The sequence below is a fragment of the Pseudoliparis swirei genome, chromosome 1 (genome assembly GCF_029220125.1).
Source record: "Pseudoliparis swirei isolate HS2019 ecotype Mariana Trench chromosome 1, NWPU_hadal_v1, whole genome shotgun sequence".
NCBI classification, from domain to species: Eukaryota; Metazoa; Chordata; class Actinopteri; order Perciformes; family Liparidae; genus Pseudoliparis; species Pseudoliparis swirei.
This window is the reverse complement of record NC_079388.1, coordinates 20,448,655-20,466,776: the sequence shown is the minus strand read 5'-3', so window position 1 is coordinate 20,466,776 and position 18,122 is coordinate 20,448,655. Positions and strand designations below refer to the sequence as shown.

General features: G+C 44.8%; 3 protein-coding genes across 5 annotated transcripts in view; 2 read left to right on the top strand and 1 right to left on the bottom strand.

Moving 5' to 3' along the window:
• Positions 1-58: 58 nt before the first annotated feature.
• Positions 59-11,160, bottom strand: tatdn1 (TatD DNase domain containing 1). The gene is made up of 12 exons (XM_056418560.1): positions 11,069-11,160; positions 10,301-10,366; positions 9,994-10,043; positions 9,836-9,899; positions 9,612-9,758; positions 9,475-9,517; positions 8,738-8,823; positions 8,614-8,654; positions 6,501-6,577; positions 5,655-5,725; positions 5,408-5,534; positions 59-272 (listed from the first exon to the last, which is right to left on the bottom strand). Exons 1-12 carry the CDS (start codon positions 11,145-11,147, stop codon positions 170-172), a joined length of 954 nt encoding a protein of 317 aa, XP_056274535.1. The 5' UTR covers positions 11,148-11,160; the 3' UTR covers positions 59-169.
• Positions 11,161-11,408: 248 nt separating this feature from the next.
• Positions 11,409-15,113, top strand: ndufb9 (NADH:ubiquinone oxidoreductase subunit B9). Its single transcript, XM_056418971.1, has 4 exons — positions 11,409-11,544; positions 12,319-12,511; positions 13,424-13,537; positions 14,837-15,113. Exons 1-4 carry the CDS (start codon positions 11,456-11,458, stop codon positions 14,966-14,968), a joined length of 528 nt encoding a protein of 175 aa, XP_056274946.1. The 5' UTR covers positions 11,409-11,455; the 3' UTR covers positions 14,969-15,113.
• A 93-nt stretch (positions 15,114-15,206) lies between these two features.
• The window catches only part of pomca (proopiomelanocortin a), a 6,304-nt gene continuing 3,388 nt past the window's right edge, over positions 15,207-18,122 (top strand). The window contains exons 1-2 of one of the 3 annotated variants that reach the window (XM_056418686.1): positions 15,207-15,577; positions 16,136-16,273. In XM_056418686.1, the coding sequence (XP_056274661.1) occupies positions 16,219-16,273 (55 nt within the window). In that variant the 5' untranslated portion in view covers positions 15,207-15,577; positions 16,136-16,218. Of the gene's footprint in view, positions 15,578-15,661; positions 15,762-16,111; positions 16,274-18,122 lie in introns of those variants that run through there. The other 2 variants (XM_056418853.1, XM_056418772.1) reach the window with 2 other exon arrangements.

The window sequence follows — 18,122 nt, the reverse complement described above, 5'->3', positions numbered from 1 at the left end:
GTGTTTCAAAAAAATTAACCCAGTACATAATAGACAGAAAATAACTAATAAACTAAAAAACCATGAAATCGTCTTTTAATTTTATTTCAGAAGAAGACACATCAGAAGCTTTTTCACACACACACACACGCACACATTCATTCAGGTCCTATCAGCCGGTTCTTCGTCCTCATCTGGAGCTGAAGAAGACCTTGATGGTGTTGTTGTAGATGGCATCGGCGAGCTCTATCGGGTCCTCGCCCCTCGCCGCCGCCATCACCTCCAGGACGTGTCTGCGAGAGAGAAATAGTGATGCTTTAAAATATGAAAAAGGAATGGTACACACACACACACACACACATACACACACACACACACACACACACACTTGCTTGTAGTTGTCCATCGAGGCCGATGATGACGTCCACTTCTGACTTTCAGCGGTGAGTTTTCTGGTGGCTGTATAGTCCTCTCCTGGACCCTCAGGTCTGGTCCCAGGTGGACATGTGTATGTCGTAGTGGTTGTCCTGGCAACCTTGGTTGTTTTTCTTGTATGCCTTCTTTCCTGCCTCCTGCCTCCTGTCCTCCTCCAGTGCTGTGGTCCCGTCTCGGCACATCTGACGCCAGGTGTTACGCTCAGCAGCCTCAGGTCCCCTGGTCTGATTTTACATTTCTTTAGCGCTGTTTTTATCTGGTCTTTATAGCTTCTTCTGCCTCCAGCAGAGCGCTGGCCTTGGGCGAGCTGGCCATACACACTTAGTGAGGCAGCCGGTTGAGGGGCATCCTTATGACGTGCCCCAGCCATCGTAGCTGGTAGTGGTGATGGAGGCCTCCATGCTCCTGCTCTCCTGAGGATCTGGTCGTGGTGATGGAGGCCTCCATGCTCCTGCTCTCCTGAGGATCTGGTCGTGGTGATGGAGGCCTCCATGCTCCTGCTCTCCTGAGGATCTGGTAGTGGTGATGGTGGCCTCCATGCTCCTGCTCTCCTGAGGATCTGGTCGTGGTGATGGTGGCCTCCGTGCTCCTACAGCCTGCTCTCCTGAGGATCTGGTAGTGGTGATGGAGGCCTCCATGCTCCTGCTCTCCTGAGGATCTGGTCGTGGTGATGGTGGCCTCCATGCTCCTGCTCTCCTGAGGATCTGGTCGTGGTGATGGTGGCCTACATGCTCCTGCTCTCCTGAGGATCTGGTAGTGGTGATGGTGGCCTCCATGCTCCTGTTCTCCTGAGGATCTGGTAGTGGTGATGGAGGCCTCCATGCTCCTGTTCTCCTGAGGATCTGGTAGTGGTGATGGAGGCCTCCATGCTCCTGTTCTCCTGAGGATCTGATAGTGGTGATGGTGGCCTACATGCTCCTGCTCTCCTGAGGATCTGATAGTGGTGATGGTGGCCTACATGCTCCTGCTCTCCTGAGGATCTGGTCGTGGTGATGGTGGCCTACATGCTCCTGCTCTCCTGAGGATCTGGTCGTGGTGATGGTGGCCTCCATGCTCCTGCTCTCCTGAGGATCTGGTCGTGGTGATGGTGGCCTACATGCTCCTGCTCTCCTGAGGATCTGGTAGTGGTGATGGAGGCCTCCATGCTCCTGTTCTCCTGAGGATCTGGTAGTGGTGATGGAGGCCTCCATGCTCCTGTTCTCCTGAGGATCTGGTAGTGGTGATGGAGGCCTCCATGCTCCTGCTCTCCTGAGGATCTGGTAGTGGTGATGGAGGCCTCCATGCTCCTACAGCCTGCTCTCCTGAGGATCTGGGCGTGGCCCTCGGTCAGGCCAAGTGATTCCTATCATTGGCTGGAGACAGCGGATGTGAAAATGCTCCAGGGCCTTCACATGGCGGCTGTAAGTGACCCAGGCTTCACAAACTGCTTGATACACAGAGATGTTTGTATGGAGATATAAGTTCTTGTTTTGAAAGACCCGGCGCCTGAGTCTCCCAAAGGCAGCTGATGCTTGTTTGATTCTGTTCTGGACCTCATTGTGGATGTCATTGTCCTCAGAGGAGACTCCTGAGGTATTTAAATGATGGTACTACAGACAGATGCTTATCATTGATGCTGAAGATGGGTGGCGTGGTGGGATGTTGGTGCTCCACTGACAGACGACCTCTGTCTTGGTGATGTTGGTGGTCATCCTGCTGGAAGCCTTCACAGCTGCTCCAGGACAGGAGGTCTGTGGAGCCACCAGAGCTCAGTCATCTGCATGCTGCAGCTCAAGGACCCTCACTCTGTGCAGCTTGGTGGTGGCCTGCAGCCTCCTGATGTTAAAGAGGTTGCCATCGAGCCTATAGACGACTGTCACCCCGCTGTTGTCCTCAATGTCCTTATGGAGCAGCTGGGTGACGCAGAGGAGGAAGATGTTAAAGAGCTGGTGCTAGGACACACCCCTGCCTGACCCCTGTGCACACAGGGAAGGAGGCAGACTCTTGTCCTCCTATTGTCACCCTAGCATTCAGACCATCATCAGACTGTCGGAGGATGTTGACAAACTTGTTAGGGCATCCAAAGCGGAGCAGGATGTCCCACAGTAGGTCTCTCTGCACAGTGTCAAAGGCTTTGGAGAGGTCGACAAAAGCCATAAACAGGTCTTGATGTTGCTCCCTGCACTTTCCCTGAAGCTGCCGGGCTGTGAAGACCATGTCGACTGTGCTCCTGTTCCTCCTAAAGCCACGCTGTGACTCTGGGAGCCTCTGTGATGTTGAGGAGCCTCTGCAGCAGCACCTTGGCCAGGACCTTACCAGCAGCAGCAAGGAGTGCTGTCCCCCTGTGGTTGCCACAGATGGTCTTGTCACCTTTGTTCTTATATATAGTGACAATGTTGTCATCTCTCCATTGCTGTGGGATGTTTTGATCAGCCCATACTTTAGTGATGTGTTGATGTAGCGCTCTTGTACAGAGGTAACCACCCTGTTTAAGCAGCTCCGCAGGGGGATGGTCCATGCCGGGAGACTTGTTGTTCTTCAGAGAGCGGACGGCTGACAGGACCTCCAGGAAGGTCGGGGGTTGGTTAAGGTTGTCAATCGGTGGAAGTTCAGGCAGTTGATCCAGGATGGTGCGGTCTGCTTTAGAGTCCTGATTAAGCAGGGTATTAAAATGTTCAGCCCACCTCTCCAGTATACTGCTCTGGTCCTTTAGGACTCTGAGCCCATCTGCGGTTTTAACAGGAGTGGTGCAGTGGTTTGTTGGGCCGTAGATAGATTTGACTGCATTGTAAAAGTTATGCATATCATTTCTATCAGCGAAAGATTGGATTTCCTGTGCCTTCTCTGTCCACCACTTGTTTTGCATTGTCCGTAGGGTCTTTTGCACTTCACGCCTCGCCCTCTGCCATTGCTGTCTGGCGGTGCTCAATGAGGGTTTCAGGGTTGCCTGGTGTGCTTTGTGCATGACGTTCACTGAGTTACGGATGGTGTCTGAGTTATTGTCAAACCAGTCCTGGTGGTTTTTGGTCTTATAGCCGATTGTGTGGGCTGCTGCTTCATGAAGGGCTGAGCTGATAGCGGTCCACTGCTGGTCTGTGTCATTCCCTCCTCTCAAGGTGAGTTCAAGCTCTTCAAGTTGTTCAGCCAGGGTGCATCGGAACTCATTTCTTGTGCTGGTATCCTTCAGACGGGCAGTCTAAGCGTCTCCCACTGACCCCACGTTTCCGCATGGGGGGGCGTACGCTCATGTGGACTTTGGCCACGATCATCCTGTGGTCTGTCCAGCATTCTGCACCTCTCATGGCCCGGCATATGAGAACGTCTTTGATGTCACAACGTCTCACGATGACATCGTCAATCAGGTGCCAATGTTTAGAGCGTGGGTGCATCCATGATGTTTTATATTTGGTCTTTTGCTGGAAGATGGTGTTGGTTATGGTCAGGTTGTGCTCAGAGCAGAGAGGAAGTCATCTCATGCCATTTGAGTTGGCCTGACCAACACCATGCCTGCCAAGCACTCCTTTCCATATCCTGTCACTCTGCCCCACACGAGCATTGAAGTCCCCAAGGAGGAGGATCTTGTCTTGGGGATCCGGTGGAGAGCCTCATCCAGTGACTGAATGAGTCTTTAACCTCAGTGTCGGATGGCAGTGTTGGCGCATACACACTAAGAAGTGTAGCAAAGCGGTTCTTCGCCAGGGGGATACGGAGGGTCATCAGTCCTTCACTGATGCCCACAGGTGTTTCAGTGATTCTTGGTAGCAGTGTGTTCTTGATGGCCAGTCCCACACCGTGCAGATGTTGTCCACCTGGGGGATAGCCTTTCCAGAAGAAGGTGTAACCGGACACTTCCTCTATCAGCGACCCTTCATCAAGGAGCGGCGATGTCGATGTTGTAACGCCTCAGCTCGGCCGCAATCAGTGCTGTTCTTCTGTGAGGTCTTTTGGTTCTGCCATAGGAGTCCAGGAGAGTTCTTACGTTCCATGTTGCCAGTTTTAGGTTTTGGGTTTTTTTTCTTCTGTTTCTACCGCAGAAGTGGAATGACCCGACAGGTGCGGTATCCTGTCCAGGTACGAGTTGAGTGGGCAATTTTAGGCCACCTTTTCTAGGCCCCTCCTCGGATTGAGGTGAGCAGTGTGGTCCCTAAATAGGGGCTGCTCAGTCACACAGGGTGCTGCCCAGATCAGCTGCCACTCAGTCCCAGCTGATAGCGACCAATACCCTGTGCCGCTGACGTGCAGGGCTCTGACTAGAAGCTCCCAGTCTATTCAAACCTGCCCAACGCCGCCAGTCTTCAACCAGATGTTGATCCAGAGTATTCACCGTGGTCAGAGGTGGATACCTGCGCAAAGAGATTATTTAGAGTGCCGTTGGAGGCGCGCTATCCCCAGTAGCACTATCTTCGCCATGGTGAGGTACATCTGTGGCATGGGTGAGCCCAGGACGACCAGCTCCCCATCCTGGCTGCAGGAGGCTGCCGGGTCCTGGCTGTGTTTAGGCCCGCCTATTGCGCACCGCCAGCGCATTGCTTTTCTGTCGGGGTCTGCTCCCTTAGCCCTGCCTCAAGAGGCTAACCCACAAGGCAGTGGGGCTATCTGCCCATAGCTGGGCGGTGGTTGATGGGTGCCAGGGCGTGTCCACCTTGTGGTGGGCCTGCACACCGCATCTCTGGGGCCCACTGCTGCTCCCAGATCCCCTGCAGTTTAGCCTGGGACCGCGGGGGACCCAGTTACCATGTGTGGCCACGAGGAGGCACTGCAGGAGGTGGTGGAGAGGCTCTGGACTGGCAGAGGAGGCTCAGCTCTCGGCTCCTCTTTTCACCCCCTATGAGGGAGCTAGCCAGCGGCGGTAGCTGAAAGCAGAGAGTTGCAAGCAGAGGGCAGCATGCAGCATGCAGCATGCAGCATGCACTAACTACAAGCACTTCTGCACTACTGCACTAGACGCTTCACAACCACCCTGTGTGATGATGAGACACACACACACACACACACACACACACACGGGACTCACATGATGTGACACGGCTCGTTCCGGTCCTTCAAGCAGTGCCCCGCCTCCCATTTCTTCTTTGTGGGAAATGTAGTTTTTAGGTATTTGGCGCCCGCGTGCGTGTTCTTCACGCCGCACCACGGCGCGTCTGGGGAGCGGCGGGAAGGTAGCAATGTGATATATAACTTATAATAATATATAATGTGTTATATAACTTCTTTAATATCTTCTTTACATTTATTATGACAATAAACTGAAGGCAGCTCACCGGTTTCTATCATGAGCCTCTCAGTGGGGACGGACTTCATGGCTTCAATGTTGGCCTCCGTCTTCAAGGAACTACGAAACAGAAATAATAATATATTTAATCACTAAATTATATTAATTAAAAAAAGAGCTAAACAGATTTATAGAAATAAATCTAATATAAAATAAGAAATAATATAACATAGCATAATATTATATTGTATAATATATTATATAATAATGTAATATAATATTATAAAATATAATATGTTATATTATAATATGATATGATATATAATAATATAATATATTAGACTATATTATATTATGCTATGTTATATTATTTCTTATTCCTATATATTATAAAATATTATATAATATAATATAATATCATACTATATTATAAAATATAAAATGTTATAGTATAATATATCATATAATATATAATAATATAATACTAAATAATAATTTGGCTTGTAATTTTCACATCATAATTTTATAATTTCTTAGAGTAAAATTGTTCAAATGACACCAGTAATCATAATTATTCATGTTGGTTTAAATACAGAATGAATTGAATTATAATTTTATAATATTATCAAAGTTTTTGTCTGTTTTTTGTATATTTTAAGAGAATGACAGTCGAACACATTTAAGTTAATTTACAAGCTTCAAGGCAACAGTTTTATTTTAATTATACATTTAGTTAGCCATAATAATCACCACATTAAAAGACATTTAGCAAAAAAATATAAACACAAAACAGACTTTGCAAACGGCAATCAAAGCATTTTAACATTCAATGATGATAAAATAAAAATAACCTACTTTAAAGTTTCTTTCAGGGGGAAAATAAAAATCCTCTCACCATCCGTTTATTCCGATGAAGAGGTCGAGGTCGATGAGGGCAGCGGCTTCCTGCGCCGTGCCGTCGAATGAGTGGACCTGAGAGGAAACCAGGATGTCAGAGAGATATATACAGTCGTATGCAAAAGTTTGGGCACCCCTGATAATCTCCATTACTTTCATCTATAAATTGTTGGGCATTTGGATCAGGAACTTCTTTGTCATATATATAATACTTCATGGACACAGTGATATTTTAGCAGTGAAATAAGGTTTATTTGAGAAACAGAAAATATGCCATATGCATCATAAGAGAATTAGACAGGTGCATAAATTTGAGCACCCCAACAGAAAAATCACATTAATATTTAGTAGAGCCTCCTTTTGCAAAAATAACAGCCTCTAGACGCTTCTTATAGCCTCTGATGAGTGTCTGAATTCTGGATGAAGGTATTTTGGACCATTCTTCCTTACAATACATCTCCAGTTCAGTCAGGTTTGATGGGTGCCTAGCGTGGACAGCCCGCTTCAAGTCACCCCATAGATTTTCAATTATATTCAAGTCTGGCGACTGGGATGGCCATTCCAGAACATTGTAGTTGTTCCTCTGCATAAATGCCTCAGTGGATTGGGAGCGATGTTTCGGGTCGTTGTCCTGCTGGAACACCCAACTCCGCCGTAACTTCAGCTTTGTCACAGATTCTAGAACATTATTGTCAAGAATTTGCTGGTACTGAGTTGAATCCATGCGACCCTCAACTTTAACTAGATTCCCAGTACCTGCACTAGCCACACAGCCCCACAGCATGATGGACCCCCCACCAAATTTGACTGTGGGCAGCAAGTGTTTTTCTAGGAATGCTGTGTTCTTCTGCCTCCATGCGTAACGCCTCTTGTTGTGACCAAAGAGCTCTAGCTTTGTCTCATCAGTCCACAGCACTTTGTTCCAAAACGAGCCTGGCTTGTTCAAATGTAGTTTTGCATACCTCAAGCGAGCCTGTTTGTGGCGTGTGTGCAGAAAAGGCTTCTTCCGCATCACTCTCCCATACAGCTGTTCTCTGTGCAATGTGCGCTGAATGGTGGAGCAATGCACAGTGACACCATCTGCAGCAAGATGACCTTGCAGGTCTCTGGAGGTGGTCTGAGGGTTGTCCTTGACCATTCTGACCATTCTTCGCCTTTGCCTCTCCGATATTTTTCTTGGCCTGCCACTTCTGGCCTTAACAAGAACTGTGCCTGTTGCCTTCCATTTCTTAATAACATTCCTCACAGTGGAAACTGATAGCTGAAACCTCCGGGATAACTTTTTGTAGCCTTCCCCTAAACCATACTGCTGGACAATCTTTGTTTTTAGATCATCCGATAGCTGTTTTGATGCCCCCATGTTGCCACCGTTCAGAGGAGAATCAAAGAGAAGCACAACTTGCAATTGGCTCCCTTAAATACCTTTTCTAATGATTGGATGCACCTTTCTATGGAATTGAAGGCTTAACGAGTTAATCAGACTCATTATGTGTTGCAGTTAATCAGCGATTTAGTAGATACAGGTATTCAAATCAACAAAATGATAAGGGTGCCCAAACTTTTGCACAGCCTATTTTTCACATTTGATTTAATTGCACACAACTAAATACTGCTACACTAAATATCTTTGTCTGGGAAACACTCCAGCACTCAGTGTTAACTAGAAAATGAATATTACACAACTGTGATCTTTTTTTGGTGAAGACAGAGTAAATTATCATGCAGCCTCAGAGGGGTGCCTAAACTTTTGCATACGACTGTATATATATCATTATTTGTTATTTACCCGAAATGCTCTGTTTGTTTTTGCTTTCTATTTATCTTTTTATGCCCTAAGTAAAGCGTCTTTGAGTGTCTAGAAAGTATTATTATTATTATTATTATTATCTCAAACTTTAGTGAATTAATATCTTATTTCTTTACCACGTAATTACATTCGTGGCAAAACTACCATTTAGGTGAATTACATATACATTCTTTTAAAATATGATGTTTGAGATCACTTCCTGTAAACCACAGAGACCCACAATGCATTGCACTTTAACAGCTAGTTAAAACAATTTTTTTAAACCAGTTGAGTCTGAAGTAACAGTGTGAATAATAAGACGAACCACTCCTCCGACACATCGGTCTCGATTTCTCCTCATGATGTCTGGAAGAAGAGAGACAAGAAGAAACGGTCAGACGCTGCGTACGCACGAACACCAGACCAGGTCCTGGGGGAACCAGACCTACCAATGAAGTCCTGGTGGGCGTTCCTGCAGTGGAGGAACATGGGCAGCTTGGTCTCCTCCGCCAAGTCAAACTGCTTCTCAAAGTATCTGAGAGAGGAATACGCAATGAGTATAACAATGATGTCATTTATCAAAACAATGCTTCACCTGTTAAAGCTGCATTCTCTCTCCTGACCACCAGGGGGCGACTCTGGTTGTATAGAAGTCTATGCTTCATGTGTTAGAGCTGCATTCTCTCTCCTGACCACCAGGGGGCGACTCTGGTTGTATAGAAGTCTATGCTTCATGTGTTGAAGCTGCATTCTCTCTCCTGACCACCAGGGGGCGACTCCTCTGGTTGTATAGAAGTATATGCTTCATGTGTTAAAGCTGCATTCTCTCTCCTGACCACCAGGGGGCGACTCCTCTGGTTGTATAGAAGTCTATGCTTCATGTGTTAAAGCTGCATTCTCTCTCCTGACCACCAGGGAGCGACTCCTCTGGTTGTATAGAAGTATATCTAATGACTACTTCTCTCTTGATGTATTCCCTCAGTAAACATTGTAAACATGAGTTTCTAGTCTTCTTCTATACAGCATGATGTCATCATTTATAATTTATGGTCATTTAGAGTCACACAGACCATAAGGGGACGCTTTAGGGGCGGGGCTACCAGGTGATTGACAGGTTGCTATTGGGTCACAAGGCCGTCATAATAAAAGGTTTTGCACAATACACAATAGAGACGAATGAACCGACTTGAGTTGAGTCTCTTTTGGGCAAAACTCCAACCGGTCGAAATCTGTAACGAGGCAAAAATACTATATAAGAATTTAAAGAATTTAAAAAAAAAAGTGTTTATCTGTTTTTATTTTATTTTGAAAAGCGCCACTCACCCAGCCCACACTCCCCGACGGCCACCACCTTCGCCCCCCGCTGAGCCGTGGCCAGCTCCCTGAGCCCCAAGGAGTACCGGGCCTCGCCGTGCTGCTCAAACTCATTGCAGCGGGTGGGATGGCAGCCCACCGTGCAGTACAGCTCGTCTGCAAACAACAACAACAACAACAACATGTATGTCTTGCTGTACGTTGTTGTTTTTAACGTTGTTTTCTCCCGTTACCTCGGGTCTCGGCCAGCGTGAGCGCCGCCGTGCTGTCCTCCAGGTTTCCTCCTGTGATCACCAACTGGGAGGAAGAACAAGAGTTTAGAATGGGCGAGGTCCGTCCTCTGGGGACCGGGAACCGAGATCCGCCCGGCAACTGAGGAGACGGGGATCACCTTCTGTACTCCGGCTCCCAGAGCTCTGTCCAGGACCTGGTCCAGGTCCTCTGCACAAAGAACACAACTGGTCTCAACTGGTCTCATGTGAACTGGTCTCATGTGGTCTCATGTGAACTGGTCTCATGTGGTCTCATGTGGTCTGGTCTCATGTGGTCTCATGTGGTCTGGTCTCATGTGGTCTGGTCTCATGTGGTCTCATGTAAACTGGTCTCATGTGGTCTCATGTAAACTGGTCTCATGTGGACTCATGTGGTCTCATGTGGTCTCATGTGGACTCATGTGGTCTCATGTGGACTGGCCTCACCCTGGTGCCGGTGCTGGCCTCTGTAGACTCCTCTGAACATCGGGTCTGTGAGGTTCACGCCGATATCTGGACAGAAAGGAAAGTTTATCCATATTTAAAGATCTTAATCTCAATAAATATATTAAATAAATATGTTTTCGTTATCAATTCTGGGAAATTAATACTCATATTACACCACAACCTTTTTTTAATACCCAATAACCGATGTACAAAATAGAAAATAGAACCTATTTGGGACTATTTCTTCATAAACGACTGAATAAACAGTTTGTTTGTTTGTGTTAACTTCACACTTCATCTCAGTTACCTTTAACTATGCAAAACTAGGAGAGTTTTTAATAATTATCACTGCAGGCCTCACACTCCCAGAAGGGTTGAGGGTTTGATTCCCACTCTTGATGCGTTGCCACTCGCACCCTCTCTTCACGGTAAAGCCTCTGTGGCGCATTGAGATTATTATTTAATGAAAAGTGCTTTACCAATTAAATGCATTCTTATTATTAACAGTTGCTGACATTAGATCAACAGTAGCTGTCACGAGGAGCTTTAAACCGACATCCACCCCTCTGACGGGACACAGCTGCAAGGCACTGGCGCTGCTGTGACGTCTTCAACCCCGACAGGCTAACTCAAACTAGCTTCCAATGAACAACTCAAAGCTCCAGGCTGGTCACCCGGATGTACCGACACTGAGGGTCCAACTTTCTGTTTTATTATATTTATAATATACATATTAATCTGGACAATAATGAAAGACGAGCCTCTCACCGATGAACTTGTGCTGCGCCATTTTTGTTAGAGAAATACTTCTCAAAAGAAGCACACAGGAAGCTCTCCGCGGGGCCATAGTGGCGCGTTACCGTAAACACTGTAAAAGAAAGACACCACATTATTTAAACATATATATTTATAATTATTTCCCCTTTTATCCAACTGGTAAAAACGATAAATAACGTGCAGTGAGTGTTTGTCGTTATTCTAAACACCTGTGACTACACACGCACACACACAATGGACGAGAAACAACGTGTGCGCGTTACCGACGTACTTTACGGTCGAAATGTCCGCGGACGCGTCACGCAGTCCCAGAATGCACCGCGCGGCTCGCCGAGAAGGTGACAGCAGCGGACGGACGGTGGGCAAGAACAAATAAAAATGGCGGCGGCCTATGTCACCCACCAACAGAAGGTGTTGCGGCTCTACAAGAAGTCCCTGAGACACCTGGAGTCGTGGTGCATCTTCAGGTGAGGCGCCGGCGACCGGGCTTCCCGGGGGACCGTGAACGCACCATATTAACCGTGTGTTTGTTACGGTACCGCGAAGCTTAACGGTTGAGCTTCGCGGGGTCACCCGCTCCTCCAGGCGGTCAGAACCGAGGAAATGCAAAACGTGACTAATGTAATGAATACAGATATAAACTTATTTCATAATAAACATTTAGAATGCTTTAAGTTTCGGGAATTAATTTGGTTTAAAATGGCGAATTGTCATTGGCTCGCGACCCAAAACACTCTGTTATTGTTTTTACTAAGTACTTAATCTAATAATCTGATACTATAATTATATTATAATATTATACTATTATTATATGGGGCTATTGCTGTTCAGGTTAAGTATAACTAGTTTATTTTGGTTGCTATATTTCTTATTAATATTATTTATATACACATCTTTTTATTTATTTTTACAGATGAAGGAGTTCAACATTTATAATTTGTAATATATGTGATTTTAAGTCATTAAAAATAACACAAAACTGGACATGTAAGACAAGTATTTGTGTTTTCGTGTATATATATATATATTAAATAAAATAAAATTCAGATAAACCATCTGCATCTATTGTTCTCTCATCTATTGTTCTCCCATCTATTGTTCTCTCATTGTGGATATTGTCATTGAATAAAAACATATGGGAGTTATGAAGAGGAATCACAGTAGATTTTCTCTGCTCTCCCATTTGTATGAATTAAAAAGTGTGTACAAATGTTGTTATTTGTATTTGTTTGTCGTTCCAGGGACAAATACCGTTTCTACGCCTGCATGCTGCGCGCTCGCTTCGATGACAGCAAGGAGGAGAAGGACCTGATGAAGGCCTCCATGATGCTGAAGGCCGGCGAGGAGGAGTTCTGGACCAACCAGCACCCCCAGCCCTACATCTTCCCCGAGTCCCCGGGGGGGACGTCCTACGAGAGATACGAGTGCTACAAGGTGAGGGGGGGGTCAAGGGTCAAGGGGACTTACATAGTTTTTAGGGGGAACTTTTTCCCACTGACTGAAATCCAGGAGCATTTACAAATAAATTGGGCACTTTTTGAAACTTGTGAAATAACATTGAACCTTTGTTCAAAAATAATAGATATACTTATTTAGGCTCACAGGATATGAGATATTGTCATAAAAATGTAAATAATAAGACTATTAGACAATAATAAGACTATTAGACAATAATAAGACTATTAGGCAATAATAAGACTATTAGACAATAATAAGACTATTTGACAATAATAAGACTTAGACAATAATAAGACTATTGGACAATAATAAGACTATTAGGCAATAATAAGGCTATTAGACAATAATAAGGCTATTAGACAATAATAAGACTATTAGGCAATAATAAGACTATTAATCTACAGATTAAAAGACAAAAAACAAAGAGAAACCAGACAATCATATTCAATTTAATTTTTAGTTCTTCGTAGTTATTTTTTGTTATAAGATTTTTCTAAACAATATTAACAATAATAACATTTCTTATTTTTTCAATATAATTCAAAATTATATTTATTGTTTTTTTGTGAGTACATAACTAGTACAGGAAGTACAGATAAAAAACACACAACAAAAACAAAACGTTGTTTATCTATCATGATTATTCGAGGGCATTCTGGGGCGTGTGTTGCCCCTCCTCGCGACATCAGGGGTCAATCATATTTCTTAGGGTCAGTTTTTACCCTTTGCCCGATTGATTATTGACATGCAGGAGTAGCAGGAGGTCTGCCGCCTTCTGCTGGAGGCGTGAGGGCGGTGCACCTGGCCCTCGACGAGCGTTCGCGTCGTCTGTTGTCGGGCGGTTCAGTTTTATTCATCACTGAGTCCCGAGCGCCGCTCTGCCCACAGGTCCCGGAGTGGGCCCTGGACCACTGGCACCCCTCGGAGAAGGCCCAGTACCCCGACTACTTCTCCAAGAGGGAGCAGTGGAAGCAGCTGAGGATGCAGAGCTGGGACCAAGAGGTACGACCCCCCCTCCTCTTCCTCCTCCTCTTCCTGTTGACTCATGCTCATGATACTCACCGGTCCACCAGAATCCTCGTGGTGACATTTTTAAGGCTAAAAAAACCTTTAAGAAATAGAAAGAAAGAAATATACTTTATTAGTCCCCAAGGGGAAATTAGTTCTCTACATTTAACCCATCCTTAGTTATTAAGGAGCAGTGGGCTGCAGTGATGCGCCCGGGAAGCAACTGGGGGTTCAGTGCCTTGCTCAAGGACACTTCGACTTGCAACTAATGGGGAGAGCGGGGATCGAACCCACAACCTTGAGGTTGCAGGACGACCCCCTTACCCCACTGAGCTACAGCCGCCCCCAATTAAAGCAGAACTTCCAGCTGTAAACGAGTCCCATGACGTCAGCGTGTGAGAAGCGTCTTCACGATTCACCTGAAAGTCTCTCGGTGAGCCTGAAGCTTCGCTGTGTTCATCTTCATTTACTCTGAAGCAGTAACATTTACACTTCTATTCACAGCTCACACGTGTTGCCTTCATCACCAACATCATTCAAACAGCCTGTGTGGTTGCAGAGATATTCACCCTGTTTAGTTTGGGTTTGTTATTCTGAGCAGAAACCTCTAAAATAGTCTTAGAAGATTAAAATAGTCTTAAAAGGTTAAAATAGTCTTAGAAGGTTTACATGTGAGGATAAAAATATCTTATTAATATTTATTTCGACATCCAACCACAAGTGCAAAGATGCCGACACGATTTTGGGATTCTGGGACTCGTTCTTGCGAAACTGTTGGCCACGCCCCCTTTCGACCGGTCCCTTTTGAAGAAAACATGTTTGTAGTTTTCTACGCAGCAAAGCCAGACGAGCCGTTTTTAAAATCACCACACGTTGATTTTCTTTGTGTTTTATGCCGTCGATCCTCTTCGCTGTCCGGTGGCTTCATGAGAGAATAAATGAATGAATGAAGAAATTTATGAAGAAATTAATGAGTGAAGAAATTAATGAATGAAGACATGAATGCATGAATATATGAATGAATAATGAATGAATATATGAATAATGAATGAATAATTAATGAATAAATGAATCAATGAATATATGAAGGAATGAATATATGAATGAATATATGAATAATTAATGAATAAATGAATGAATAAATGAATGCATGCATCCATGAATGAATGAATGGATGGATGAATGGATGGATGAATGAATGAATGGATAGATGAATGGATGAATGAATGGATGGATGAATAGATGAATGGATGGATGCATGCAGCACTGACCGTGTGTGTCGTGGGGTCGCAGGTCGCCCAGCTGCAGGCCGAGACGCCAGCCGGAGGCCCCCAGAACGAGGCCCTGCCCCCGGCCCGGCTGGAGGGCGCGCTGCCCCCCTTGTGGTGGCAGTACGTCACCCGGCCCCGGGAGCGCCCCACATAGACCCCGCCTCCTCAACAACAACAACAACAACAACAACAGCACGGAGACCGTCTGAATTCACATGTTCCTGTAAAGAATGTTTTCAGTCCTGCCGACGTATCCATGGAAACCTGAAACTCTTCCAATAAATGATGATGTGATGCTGTGAGTTTCGTGTGACGCTCGCTGACCGGCCTGGAAAACATGGAACAGGTCCTGGAATTTTAAAATGTTTTTTTTCCAGGCCTGGAAAAGTCCTATAAAAAAATCCAAAAAGTTTTTGAAAAGTCCAGAAATGTTTTATATTGATATTTATTTTCGGCGAGTTTGAAATAATATATTTATTTTTTTAAAGAAAGAGGCTCTGAATATCTGTAACTGAAAGGTTCGTTGGCCATAGCAACCGTATCCAAGGGCAGCGGTCGGGTTAATGTGTAGATTCATTGTTCACATGTTTGGGTCAAAGTCCTGAACCTGACGTGACCTTTGACCTGCTGGATGTTGACATGGGATCGTCTCCTGCAGGACGATGGCTTCATGAAGGCTGCGTCTTAATATGAACCGTGTTAGGGGACCAGACCCCCGCACCAACCAGGGGCCGGACACACGGGGACCAGGAGAGAATTCTAAGTGTGTGTGTGTGTGTGTGTGTGTGTGTGTGTGTGTGTGTGTGTGTGTGTGTGTGTGTGTGTGTGTGTGTGTGTGTGTGTGTGTGTGTGTGTGTGTGTGTGTGTGTGTGTGTGTGTGTGTGTGTGTGTGTGTGTGTGGACATCCTGATAATCCTCTCACGGGATTGGAGCCATAGGTCTGGAAGGTAATAGATTACTTTAACGGGTTTAGATTAAAACGTTTATTTTAATCTAAAATCAAATCCCAAAAAGACCCGAATCAAAGTGAATCCCTGATTATTGATGATTGATTCCAGGTCCTTGAATGCAACGTTTCATATTGTTTTGAAGGTCGTGATTCACCGTCTGAGAGCAGAGTGCTTCTTCACCGGCTCGTGTGTGTGTGTGTGTGTGTGTGTGTGTGTGTGTGTGTGTGTGTGTGTGTGTGTGTGTGTGTGTGTGTGTGTGTGTGTGTGTGTGTGTGTGTGTGTGTGTGTGTGTGTGTGTGTGTGTGTGTGTGTGTGTGTGTGTGTGTGTGTGTGTGTGTGTGGTCAAGGCTCCTCTAATGGATGTTCTCCAGAAGACGCTCCGCTCGGTCCATTAGTGGAGGAGCAGACGGTCTGAGATCAAAACAACACGACTTCACGAAACATCTGGAACCAGATGGAATGCTCCCCGACACAGAGTGACGTCGCGTTGTGGACGCGGCCAGGTAAAGGTGAGTCACTGGTGCTCGGGGGTTAACACGGACAGCTCACCGGGAATTATGAAGAAAATGAATTATAACCAAAGAGTTCAGAGGAAAAGATGAGAACACGCTGACAGAAACAGATCCTGGAGGATATTAAATGTTAACGTTAAGGTCCTGTGTGTCTCTAAGACTCTTAAGACACACAGGACCTTAACTTTAACATTTAATTTATTCATATTAAATGTTAAATTGTGGGTCCTATTTGTCTTTAAGTCTCATATAGAGGCTCCTGGTTGATATTAAATGTTTTTTCTTTTTTTGTATTATAAGACAAAACAGTGGACACGACATCATAAAGTCAGAGTATTGAGAAAAATAAATAAATAAAAATGCGTGTGTGTGTGAGCTTTTTAAAAAATATGTTATTTTATTTACATAGATTGAATTGGCTTCCAGGCCAGGGACAATAATAAATAAATAAAATGAATTAAGATCAATAAGATGAGTAAATGTTAACGTCAGGCTCCTGGTGGTCTCCAGGCTCCTGGAGGACTCGGAGCTTTAATAAATGGAGTTGATCCTCGTCGACCTTTCCCCCGGCGTGAAACCAGTCGATCCCCGCTGGCTTCATTAGTCACACACTGAGCCCAGAGTGTGTGTGTTTGTGTGTGTGTGTGTGTGTAACTGTAGACGCTGACCCCACAGGTTTGAATCCCCTCTTCCAGCGCGGCCTCAACACCTCGGTGTTAATCTGCCGACCTTTCCCTCGGGCGACGTGTGTTTGAAGGTCGATGTTTCCACCGATTGCGCCGACCGCCCGATGTCGGTGCGTCAGAACCCGATCCCACGGCCCGCAGTCCCCGCCGCGGCCACACGGCGGACACGGACACGTCACATAAACTATTCAAAGTTATTTTAGACCAGTGATACCGGTAGAATCCGCTGTCGGGACGTCCCGATGGAGGCGAGGAGAACCAGAGCGACGGGTCCAAGGGGTTCATCCGGGTTCTTCAACAAGAGCTTCATCAACAGAAAGGTCAAAGGTCACGTGTTTTATATGGGAGAATCTTCCTTTAATATTTCTCTCAGAGCTTCACGTCGTGCCCCAAAAGATCGTAACTAGATGGTCCACAATGAATTGTTTGGGGAAATAACAACTTTTCGTGACTCCTCCATCTTTTGCTTCTTCAAATAATAAAATCACTTCCTATGAAATGAAAGTTTTCAATCACTTCACAGAATACAAACACAGTTCTGTCTGAGAGAGAAAAGAAATAATGTTAGAACCTTTTTGACTGAATATCTTTTCAGTGCAACCTGTGAAAAATTATATTATAATTATATATTATGTGTGTTATATATATATATGTATATATATTATGTATACATATATATGTATTATATATCTAATATTTATATATATATATTGTATATATAATATATATATAATATACATACTATATATATATATATGCACGTTGTTTGGATATTACATTTTCTACTGGGCTGATGGGATAACATCGTCGATGCTCGAATGTCCGGTTGAGTCAGAAACCAGAGGGTGGCCTTGTGCGTCCGTGTCAGAGCAAAAGGGTCAAAGGTCAAGGTTCAGAAGAACTAGTGTATCATGAAAAATAAATAAAACCCGTTTTATGAAGATTTTAATGTTTGATTTTTACACTTTCTCATTTTAAATGATGTAAATATATAACTTTATTGTTTCTGTGTGCTGTCTACATACAGAAAAACATTATCAGGGCTCAAATACTAATTAAAGCTACATTTAAATGGGAGCGTAATGAATGAGAAGCTTTTATTTTGAAAAGACTATCTTAGAAATGTGTCCTGAAAAATAAATGAAAACTGTTTTTTAAAT